Source organism: Oncorhynchus mykiss, chromosome 1 (genome assembly GCF_057628025.1).
Source record: "Oncorhynchus mykiss isolate SJ-2025 chromosome 1, ASM5762802v1, whole genome shotgun sequence".
Lineage (NCBI taxonomy): Eukaryota > Metazoa > Chordata > Actinopteri > Salmoniformes > Salmonidae > Oncorhynchus > Oncorhynchus mykiss.
In genome coordinates this window covers 30,664,791-30,676,919 of record NC_143022.1, presented here as the reverse complement: position 1 = coordinate 30,676,919, position 12,129 = coordinate 30,664,791, and the positions used below count along the sequence as shown (strand labels likewise).

The 12,129-nt window shown below is 43.8% G+C and overlaps 1 protein-coding gene across 2 annotated transcripts in view; it reads right to left on the bottom strand.

Annotated features, from left to right (window-relative positions):
* Positions 1-12,129, bottom strand: part of mctp2a (multiple C2 domains, transmembrane 2a) — a 41,263-nt gene that overhangs the window by 12,106 nt on the left and 17,028 nt on the right. For both annotated transcript variants that reach the window (XM_021598163.3, XM_090225147.1), the window contains 3 exons: positions 11,961-12,080; positions 1,542-1,661; positions 451-492 (listed from right to left, as the gene is read on the bottom strand). In XM_021598163.3, coding sequence (XP_021453838.2) covers positions 451-492; positions 1,542-1,661; positions 11,961-12,080 — 282 coding nt within the window. The remainder of the gene's footprint in view (positions 1-450; positions 493-1,541; positions 1,662-11,960; positions 12,081-12,129) is intronic.

The window sequence follows — 12,129 nt, the reverse complement described above, 5'->3', positions numbered from 1 at the left end:
TTCAGATGTCTGTAAATATGTATACTGCTGTACCGTTGCGCTTAGCCTAATTTGTTAGGGTAGGGAAAAGGTAAATCTCATAGTAACCATCCCATTTAGAAAAGTGAATACATCTTCACTCGCTACTAATATCCCCAATGGCAGACAAACTTCAATTAATGATGCAGTTTAACATAGATTTTGACTTTCAAAGGACTGGGATACTGCGGCAGAGCACATTTGTAGTGATACTGAATACCCAATGGAATAGAGTGTAGTAAGTGCTGAAGGAGACGTGTTTGTCACATGGCATTACTATTTCCTACATTCTGTCCTAATTTTGAATGCATTAAATGTTCGTTTCTGCGAGACCATTTTCAGTGGAACAAAAGTCACAACTAGATATTGGATAACTTGGCATACAGAATATTTGACTATTAAGATAGTTAGAAATAAATCAAAATAAAATACCTTCTCATCTTCCTCCTCATCATCGGTCATGTTCATGTTTGTCTACAAGAGAATGGAGAGAGGTGGAGTGTGTTTTCAAATGGACAGGGACACACGCGGGCACTGGAGCATTTTGAACAAACACCTAGTAATGAAATCCTGCTCTAGTACATATACCCCTATTGGGAGAGGCCTGTTTCATAGAGACGGCATCACAGGGGTGACCTCACACAAAAGGAGAGGTGAAAGAGGGCCTTCCTCACAAGAGCACTGTCACAGCAAAGCAATCTCATTTCTTCACAACATCAAAACAGAAAGAGGAAAAAAAAAACATTTAATTTGGATGCCGTTGCCTAGTTTACTTTATGTCAACTCATCCCTGATGCCTACATGGTGCACACTGTGACATTGCCTGTGAACAGGGCTGTGTTACTGCTGGGCACAGGGTCACGGAGAGGTGAAAGAGGCTCCACGCTTGATATGAGGGTGAACCCGGGCTTTAACATTGCCCAGGGACTGGATCTTTGCCAGCAGCCACAAACACAATCAGTGGGTTGGTGTTGGGGATGTTGCTGCAGGGAGGGGATGTTTGCAGGCCAGGGCCCTGGCCATCAAGATAGCTTACAACACAGTGAAATTGGGGGACATTGAGAAGTGGGAACAGCATTAACCTTTACAGACATGGCTAGGGGAGACTTAATTTCCATAACCTCGACTTTGATACAGAGGAGATAGCCGTACCATCTTGAGAATGTAATAAATACCCTGTGTCTAGAACAGTATCAACACAGCATCAATGCAATGTTGTATGCTCAAATAATACTGTGTATGCCTCAACATAGTAAATAAATGAAAAAAATGAATTTTGCTCATATTTTGGAAGAAATGATGTTAACGGCATACTCTTCATTCACTATAATAGAGCATTGTGGGCAGTTCGACACAGCCAAATTCTAGTGGGAGTGCCAGTCTATGTCCTGACAGCCAGAGGCTGCTCTGCTCTGTATGCTTCTGACCAGTGAGTGGGCGAGGGGGACATGAAGAGCTGCTATGACGTGTGTAGTATAGACCAGCTCTGTATAGAGTACAGTACAGTAGGAGGAGACACTCACCAGGTCCTGATTGCTGCTGACCCTCCCCGGGGTGACCTGGAAGTAGTTCCAGCCGATAAGCAGCAGCAGGAAGATGGGCATCATAAAGAGCTCCCAGGTCCACACCATCACCATGAAGGTCTGGAAGGACAGGGGGAGGTCGGGGTGTGAGACTCACAAACAGCACGGATACAGCACGAAGGGTGGCATCGCCGTCATACAACATGGGCTAGAACCCAAGCCCAGACACAATGTCCTGCTCACCCCACACATCCCAGCATGCACCTCTCCAAATAAACATAATAGGTTTACCTACCGCCCAAGCCCCATGAACAGCACAGAAGAATGCAAAGCTACGCCACTAAACTACACAGCATCTTAGTGGCTGGGAGGTAAGAAAGGCATTTGGGGATAATTTTTTATATTCCAAAATCCCATTTATTTACAGTGATAACAGTGCTGGCAGTGTGCCTTTATGCAGAACGGAAAGTCTGACAAGGGTAGGCATGGAATCCTGTATTTTATACAGCATATCAAACCCTCTTAGACTGGGAAGAATTTGGGCTGTCTGACTGACTGTGACTAGGAACATATGGCAACTGGAGAAGCATTTGCAACATTTACCCCTCCACAGTGATGATAGTGAGAAAAGCCAAGACCCCTGGTAGAAATAAGATGGATCACACTGAATGAGTAATCCCTCATAATTCTGTAAAGAAACGGCGGTAAGCATAGCACACAACACCCACTGCACTTCACAGCAGAGCACTAATTGGACGGCTGCATTTAAACCCATTTAGTGACAGCCTAATGAGTTTGGCTCTTGCTGAAATTATCCAGTGTGTGAGGAGGAGCACACCAGCAAGTTGACAATGAAGAAATGAAGTTCTCAAAGTTAGTATTATTTTATATCTATTACTGTGTAACACTCTGCCTAGACATTCATTTTACCCATTTCTGAGGAGGCCATTTTCTTTTGTAATGGATATAAGTACTCCTTTCTATATCATAAAATATGATTTACTCTTTGAAAAGGTACAAAACTTTGTTTTCATGAGAGGAGGAACTTAACCATAAGGCTAGAAGAAAACAAACCTAGTAACCTACAACACCCAATGGAATGAGGAGTGGGATGGATTCTCAAAACTCTACACTAGCTCACTACAATAGCATGCTGTGCCGTTTGAGTGTGGACTGCTGGGGGCTTGTTACAGTAGAAACAATATGTTTGACTTAGACCTTAGACAGGATGTGAACCGCTTGGGCCTTCAGGCCTCCATTTGAGCCCTGTAAACAGCAGACTGGTCCTGTCATATCAGCCTGTTTCCAGCCCTACTGGCTCTGGGGCTGTCTACCTACTGCCACGCCAGGCTTGGGTTCAATGGATTCAAACTGCCTCCAGGGAAACGTGAACCATGAGTAATGCTCCAAACACTGGTCCCTCACAGCCCTAGGCTTCCTCATCACATAGGTTTACTATCGTTCAATAATATATATATATAATAATGTGAAGTGTAGTAACAACACCGTGGGATGACCAAGATGTGAGGACACAATATGTTACTGCAATTTCTCCATATCAAATTATTTGAATTACGCATCCACAACTAACGCTGGTGGGAAAACCTAAAGGTAAACAATGAATTTGCATGATGTGCAGAGGTAGCTTTAGCATGTCTGCTTCTATTTATGAATAACCTACATCATATGTTGTCACCTCTATTCCCATGAGACTATTCTAAACCTACACTAATTTCACCCCAGAGGAATTCAGCAGGCTGCTGGACAGGTAGCTTGTCATATTGAGAGCATTCCCGCAACAAAAAAATGCCTGGAAACTGACACGAGCCCAGCAGGAATGTTGAACCCTTTGCCCTCCCTGCAAAAGCTGCTACATAAACCACTAAAGTCTAATTGCCTGGTCTCTGTCTTCCTGTGCGAGTCAACAATGGGAGGCAATTCATTTCCTCCCAGGGAGTCAGTAGAGAGAATCTGTCACAGGTATTCATAATCGCCCACTAATGCAAATTTCTGCTCACAACGCTCTGGCTTGGTGGACAAGATAAAAGGCTAGAGAAATACAATGGCTTGTGTCTAAACTGAGCACCTAAATGAGGGTATAAACCAAAACTGTCAGAAATATCTCCACAATTCCTCCCTCGCGGGGTGTCAGTTCGTGTTTGGAGAATTTACATGCTTTTTTAAAAAAAAAACACGAATAAAAATGTAACTGTGAACATCTGGGAAAGCTGCTGGAATTCCTTCACTCAGGCTCACAGAGCTGCGTCTTCACCATCAGATATTTCTCTTTAATGAGCAGAGGCAAAGTTATACCTTTCCCCCCGTCTCCTCACATTCTCTGAGGCTTCTGTGAAATGGAGAGAACTAATTCCTTGCTAAGTGGTTTATGTTTTATTAGTGCCGAGCGTGAGTGATTAAAGGACGGGGTGGACAAAGTGCAACCTGTCAGGCTTAAGTGTACATTTATATTGAAAATAATCCACCTTTTAATGGGCCTCAAAGTTGGGCTCCATTTAATTTCAGTCCTATCGTAGTTTTTTTTTATCCCACTACAAATTACACATGACAACGGAAACCTTAAAATCCAAAACACCTCAACACTGATATTTTACATTGGCGGTAAAGCAGTCATTTATTTCACTAAAAGGACAGAAAGCAACAAACAGAAAGCAGGGGAGCTAATAATGAATGATCTACCTGAACGGTACGTTTACACACAGCAGAATTGTATAATGAACGACTTGTAATTGAACAAGTGTTAGTATGTGTGTCTGGGAGGAGTGTCTTTAATGTAGGAAACCTCCCTTGACAAACACCATTTTACTGAAAAATGCCTACATGATTATGCATGGGGTGTCTAATAATGAATGAATTAAAAATATTAGCGCACAGTGGATTAGGTGATGGAGATGTACTCTCCTTAGCCACCTGTAAGAGCCTGGAGAAGGGCCGACCCTGGGCAGCGCCACTCTAACAGTGGGGTTAACAACAGGCTGACAGATTTGTTTTATAGTGCCATTAATATGATTTCAGTAAATGCATTCTGCGCCTTCTCATGCAGATCCCCTGGCCAGCAGAATCCAGCACCTAATAATAAAGCACTCAGCGATTAAAAGTGTGAATAAAATAACTCTTAAAGCTGAGCAAGCATGGCAGCTCACACCACCCACACTCTCCCAGGAGGGGGAGAGGGGACCGCAGTAGGAACAAAAGGTCGAAGACGCCTTCTCCAAGAGTTTCTACCATCCTGCAAATTGATTAATGGGAGAGAGAGGACCCACTCTACCAACCAGACGACTGACTGACTGACTAAACACTAGACAGGAGGGCTGCCAAACCCTGCACATATACACAGCTCCATGTAAACATATACTGTATGTGCCAAAGTAATGCAATGTGTTATGGAATCATATCATTGAATGTATTTAATCCTACAATTATAGCAATTATTACCAATAGTGTATCACTCATTATTACCCTGACATTAAGCTTGCATTAAAGAGGACACCGTAATTACAAATACAATACTAAGCAGCTCTAATACTGTAACTATAGGAAATCTATAAAAAGGGGAAATTCTGATCTCTTCTGTGTCTATCTTTGGTTGAGCTTGTAAAGCTACTGTAAACTAAGAGAAAAACAGAGCAGAGAGAGGAGAGAGCCAACTAGCATTATGGGGGTCAGTCAGTGGGGCTGTGGATGGATGCCAGATTACATGAATGTAGCTGAATAAGTTTAACAAGGCTTACTACAGGCTCCAGGGGTATCTGTCTCTCTCTTTCTCTTTCTCTCTCTGTGTGTGTGTGTATGTGTGTGTGTGTGTGTGTGTGTGTGTGTGTGTGTGTGTGTGTGTGTGTGTGTGTGTGTGTGTGTGTGTGTGTGTAGATGTACTTTTTCTGGGTGAAATCAAGGGCAGTGGGAGTAATCTGCATTGGTTCCTCAAATTAAAATACAAAAAAATAGACATTAATAATGAATCAAAGGCACCAGTGGCTGCTCGGCTCACGCAGGCCTTTTTTTCAGCCAGGCTGGAACAGAGAGTCTAGCTGAGGGCTAATGTTGGGGACGCTAGTCTGTGGTAGGCTTTAAAGCAGCTGTAAACGCAGAGAAATTAGACATGTAATTTGTGGTGAGCTCGGGCCAATAAGGGGACAGGCTTTCAGGGGGTGTCGGAGGCAGAGAGGAAGCACGGATGAGATTTCTCTGCAGGGCAGGTAGAGATGGTGTGGGCAGCCATGGTGCTCGGAGCTAACGCTAAATAAATATTTCACATACGCTCAGCTCAAGTCTTATTGACTAGGGAGAGCGAGAGAGAGAGAGAGAAAGAGAGAGAGGGGAAAATCTCATCTCCCTCTTGGGCATGAATGTATCATCTGTAGCAGCTCGGACCACTAAAGAATGTATACACAGTACACACAAATAAACCATTGGTATAGACAAGTTTCTGATAATCCAAGCCATATCTAAAAAACAATAAAAAAAACAATATGAACCCAAGTTTTACTTACTGCAATGGCTTTTAAGTATGCCATGAAACAAGGCAATACATTTCAATGTAAACTCTATCAATTTAATTAAATTTGAACAATGAATCTACTTGAGTTTAATTCAATAATGATTCATAAATAAGGAAATTGAAAGCTTAGAACTCTAGGAATGTTAAGAAAATTCAGTGGCTGCTAGTAAGGATGCCAGTACTAGTACAGTATAGCGATAGCGGGCTCCTTATCAAAGGGAAGGGAAGACAAGAGAAGATCAGCAGCACTAGGCAGGGCATTAGCATTTCCTTGCAAGACCGGTGTTGGCCATTGTCTCCCTGCCTGTCTGACACATGCCAATGCTAAAGCAGGTCTGGAGTCAGGGTGGAGCGGGGCTGGACCAGGGTTGTACCAGGGCGGTCAGTAGGGGCCCCGTGGTGCCTGTCAGTAGTGACCACTCCAACCCCAAGCTCCAGCACTGGCCACAAGTGTTTAATCCGTGTCGGGAGCGTTAGCACTGAACGACCTCCTGGGTGACAGATCCTTCATGAGAGCCTTTTCCCCCGAGGAGGTGGGGAGGGAGGGAGTAGCGTTTACTCTCTCTCCCTTCCCTCCCTGTCAGCTCGGCTCACAGACATGTTAGCGCACACGGTCCGAGGTCTGCCCCGTTACAGCCACACACAGACACGGTCAGGTCACAGGCTCTTGGGAGAGGTGTCCTCTGTGACTGGGGAGGTGGTGAGCATGTTAGAGGCAGTCATTACGATACGGCACACACCACAGGGTTAAACACAGAGCACACTTCATCTGGGGCCAAAATAAGGACAATATTAAAGCGCTACGGAGGGACAGACAAAGCACCACGGCGGATGCACCAACACAGAAGGGCTGCAGTGTTATTCATAGCAACATCATCTTGTTTATCCTCCGAAATTATAATTTCATACTGCTTTATATTTGTAATGAAAATGAATATATTATACAATACAAGACAATTAATTATTAAAATGAACTTGAAAATAACAAGTGTACTATTTTGCAGAAAATATGTTATTTAATGCTCTAATTGAGAGAGGACAACTGTCTGCCAGAGAAAGGCTCTCTGTATAATAAGAGGACGTGTCTCAAGGTTACGGTTACCAGCTAGCCCCTAGAGCTGTCAACCGACACAATCCAATGTGGCACCTCAATAGCAGTACCGACTATTTCAAATAGGAAGGCGGCTCTCAGTAATTGTACTGATATACTGATATCCCATTCTTTAATAATTAATACATCTTAGACTATTTTCAAAAGGGCTGTCTCCCTCTCCCTCCCTGACATATTCCCAATGCAAACTATGTGAGAACTCCCACAGCCATAGAGTTTAAGAGTGTAACCCCCGAGACGCAAGAACCCAGTCTTTTAAGGCCAGCCAGCCGAGCCACACACAGTCCTCCAACTTTTTCAACAGAAAGAAAACAGATGCAGAGAAAGAAACGAGAGGTTTCACATGCTTGGATACAGTTTGACTTTACAGTCCTCTCACACTCTTCTGGTCATACATACTGCATTACTGCATCGCAGTAAACCCAAAAGGGACAGATCAGTGTTCACCAAACATGTCATTTTTGGGGACGGTGTTAACTAGAATAATTATGACAGCACTGACTATGGCTTTGATCCTGGCCGTCCTGGTATTCTGGGTACTGGGCCCGGCTGGGGGGCAAGCAGGCGTGGTGCGGCGACACCTCACAGGTGGTCCCTTGGGACCTCTGGATCCAGATCTGACCCTGTCCTGCTCTCATCTGGGAGATGAGGATTCTATCAGCCAAAAAAAGCAGCCGTGGCAGCTGCCAACAGTGTTTTTCAGCTGCATCGCATCAAACATTCATCAACAGCCATCTTTACAGTCTGTGATGTGAGGCAATCAGCATTTCACAGGCTGTCAAATGATGTCTAAACCAGTTGCTACCTGGCAGTGTCAAAAAGAAAGCTGTTCAAATAATCACATAAGATATAGAGGTTTCTTTCTAATCAGAACTCCTGACAGACGAGACCACCTAATATGTTAAAATATTAATTCTACTTAAATACTTAAAGCGCTCTAATGACAGAAAAGCTCAAAATCAGCTTTCATGTGTAAATAATCCCTTTTCTTTTTTTGAGGACCTCCATCCATTTAATCTAAATCTAAATTGTTCTCAACTTTAAACCTCTGAAACAGATTAATGTGTCTGGCTAATACATGCTCATTTTAGTAGGTTTGAGAAACTTCTGTTCTGTTGGTCCAGCAGATCCACAGAATGGAGGCTTTCCCTTTTACAGTTTTTCCCATGAAGAATTGTAGCTGGGAGAAGAGTTATCGCCCATCAGGCTCTCCACTACATAGTTCAGCAGTGCTATTGCGCCATCTACAGGCACTGGAAATATCTACAGGAAAGAACTCTGGGTGACCCCTCTCTCTGCAGTTGCTGCTGATGTATGGCACATTCATCTAGCTCAGTATTGGGAAGCAGCATATTTAAAAGGGAGTTATTTGATGAAGATTTTAGCTGTCACACTCTCTCTCTCTCCCAGAAGAAGGGAACAGGCCATTGACAAACTTTAGAAAAAGGCACATCCTAGGCTCATTACTGTGGCATAAACAAGCACTGAAAGAAATCCAAATTTCTTGTTTGTATTTCTGTTTACCAATGAAGACGTTTATGAGGCTTTGCCAGAAGTTTCTTTAAATGCTTGCAAAGTATTATTTGAACATTACATAATTAGAAAGTTGCTATTTTGAAACTGAAACCTATGGGTGGAAAATCCAAGGTATAACTTCAAATAGTATAGACTCCATTTACAAAGGAGATTACGCAATCAGAATCAGTAACCTCAAGCCCTGCAAACAATGACAGCACTGCAGAAGTTTGCATTCTTAACAGGCTTCCTCTTCGCATTATAATTATAAGATGAGCCATCTTGATTTTAAAACAGTGTACATTGTATGCCCAATTTAAATAGTCTACTCAAAATACTCACTTTTCTGATTGCCACACATGAGGGAATTTTTATTTAACCATTATCATACCAGGTAAGTGACTGAGAACACATTCTAATTTACAGCAACAACCTGGGGAATAGTTACAGGGGAGAGTGGATGAATGAGCTAATTGGAAGCTGGGGATGATTAGGTGGCCATTATGGTATGAGGGCCAGATTATCTTATGATAAGTGCCATGGGATCTTAAGCGACCACAGAGAGTCAAGACACCCATTTAACGTCCCATCTGAAAGACTGTACCCTATCACTGCCCTGGGGCATTTCTTTTTTGGGGGGGGGGCTCCTATTGGCGCTTCAACACCCCTTCCAGCAGCATCTGGTCTCCCATCCAGGGACCAACCCTGCTTAGCTTCAGAGGCAAGCCAGCAGTGGGATGCAGGATGATATGCTGCTGGCCAGTTGAAGGGAGAAGTTATGTGACTGAGACGTTTTTGTTTTAAATGATATTCTCAATGATACCTAAGGCTCGAAACATTGCCAATACAGCTCATGGGAGACTAGATTGCACTGTTCCTTTTGTGAGACAAATCTCTCAAACAAACAAAAAATACTTCACACATACCAAAAGGTATTTCATAATGCACACACGAAGATCCACATTCCCTGAATTGACTGCATGTTTTGAGCAGGTCAGAGCATTAGCCTATGGGACTTACAGCGGCTTGGCTAAGGCTTTCTGGTAAGGCACTAGCAGAGGATCCCACAGTCCAGAGATGAAACCACATCAGCGGTAATGCATTACAGGATGCATGTGGTGTAAAACGGCAGCAATGGTCTGTCTGGCTGATAAATAATGTATTGTAATGTATATTAAAGTCTAAGCCTACACTGCAGCAGTCCATAGCAGCATATTCTGAGAAGCAGCAGAGGCAGAGTGCTGCTGTAGAAAGGAGAAGACAATCCTCTAATTATGCACATCTTAGAGGCAAGCGGAGGCCATCTGTCAGTGTCTGAATCAGTTACCTATTAGCAGGGCCTAAAGATATAAATATAGGAGCGGTAGCTTGTTTCATTAAGGCACGGTGGCATGCTGCTTCAGACAGCTCCAAACACAAACTTAATTGCAAATTGGGAGGAGGAGTGGTCCTCGTGTCGTTGTGCTGTGGCTGACCCCACAGAGGGCCAGGGCAATGGCGTGTGTAATGGTACGCCACTGGGCTTGCAATGGCTGTAAAGGCCCCTCGGCTGCACTCTTGTCTCACATGGCAAGGCTTTTGTCTGTGTTAATACTCAATAGTTATCTATCCCTGTCGCTCCAAAGGCCATATTCAGGTTTTGATTGTTGCTGCTCTTCGTGTAGTGAGGTGTTGAGGATGTGATGCCTGATTAGAAATCAGAACTTTTCTCCAGTCTAACTCCTATCTGCTGGTGAGTGGGTGATTAACACGGCTTATTTATCAGCAGGCTGATTCACTCTCTCCTCAGGCAAGTCTTGGCAGACACCTTTAACACAAGCGCGATGCTTTATAGAGGAAAGAGGAAAGCATTTTCCAGAGGAAAGAGGAAAGCATTTTCCAGAGGAAAGAAGAAAGCATTTTCCAGAGGAAAGAGGAAAGCATTTTCCAGAGGAAAGCATAGGGCTCAGTGGACTGCAGATAGCCAGACTGCTCTATTGCAGTCTGTCTCTAAATAGAACTGCATGGGTACAGCTGTGCTGTCCACAAACTGTCCATCTTACTCAGAATCAAGATAACACATTTTAAAACACACCATTTCATCCCTGCAACAGGAGCACTCAGCTCTTACACAAATTCAACAAAACATTTCAAACTGTTAATCTTTAGGTACAAATACGCAACAACAAAAAAGTACATATTTTTGGTCACAGTATGCCAGAGAGTAAGTCTTGTTTTTCCCTTCCCAGATCTCCTATTTGTGGGCTCGTCTTGAACAGCAGGTGTAGTGGAAGTGGAAATGAAAGATTAGAGTGTGCCACCACACACTGGTGGCCTGCAGAGCATCTAATTATAGGTGGGGGCCAGGAGATGGCCCTATCCCGCTGACCTGTCACCCGTCAGCCCGCCTACCCTCCTGCATGCCCGCATTGCTGACTACGTGCCTTTCTCCCTCCCAGTCTCCGTCTATCTGCCTGCACACACTAGCTTCCTGTCTGTCTCCTTGTCTGTCTGTGTCCATACCTGTACTGATACCGTGAGACTGGCCATTGCCTGAGGGGATATGCACTTGAGGATCAGTGAGCAGAGCTTATAGAATACACCAGGTATGAAATACACGTCGCCCCCGAAACAGAACATAGTGAGGAATGAAGGCTGTGAAGAAAGGAATCTTCACACACCCTGTCTCTGACCGCTTCCTCACCCTGACTTGATGCTGCCAGGGCTTTATGGCACGAGGATGCTCTTACTCATGATGACATTACATGTGCTTTAAGGTGGGAGATTCACAGGGTGAAATAAAGATTATTTCAGCTTAGGGTATTAGATCACAATGCCTCATTAAAACAGCTAGACAGAGACATTTAAACAAGGATCAAATCTCCCAGGCCAACTGTCACTACTCCTCCACACAGAGGACACCGTCCCCAGGAGGAGAGGGCTTAGCTAAGAAGTCAGATGACCAAACAGCCAGACCCAAGGCCTTCACATAAAGCCCTCGTGCCAGAAAAACACTGAAGGAAGCCAAGTGGGGTTTGAATTAAAGGATATAGCACAGCTTGTACTTTACTTTCAAATTCAGAATGGAGATAAAGACTGGCCGTGTCAATTCTAGGGAGCATGTGACTGAGAAACAGTAACAATGATCTAAGTAGGCCTATACCTGAACATACTGTACCTATCATCTAACGCAGCTGAACAGAAGAAAGTGTTAAAATAGTGCTGCAGTGAAATAGGATACACCAATTGCACAGCCCAAGGCTTGGAACTAGTTCATTAGCATGTGGCGATGACTTACCAGGAAGGCTATTATACTCCGCTGCCTGCTCTCCCACTGAAAACAGCTTTTAATGTACTGTAACGTATGCAGCACTGCCAGGGTGATTTTCCGAACTCGGTAGATATTCTGGGCAAGGACCTAATGGGAAATAATTCAAACAAAATGGCAGCTAGCATGATTTGATAAA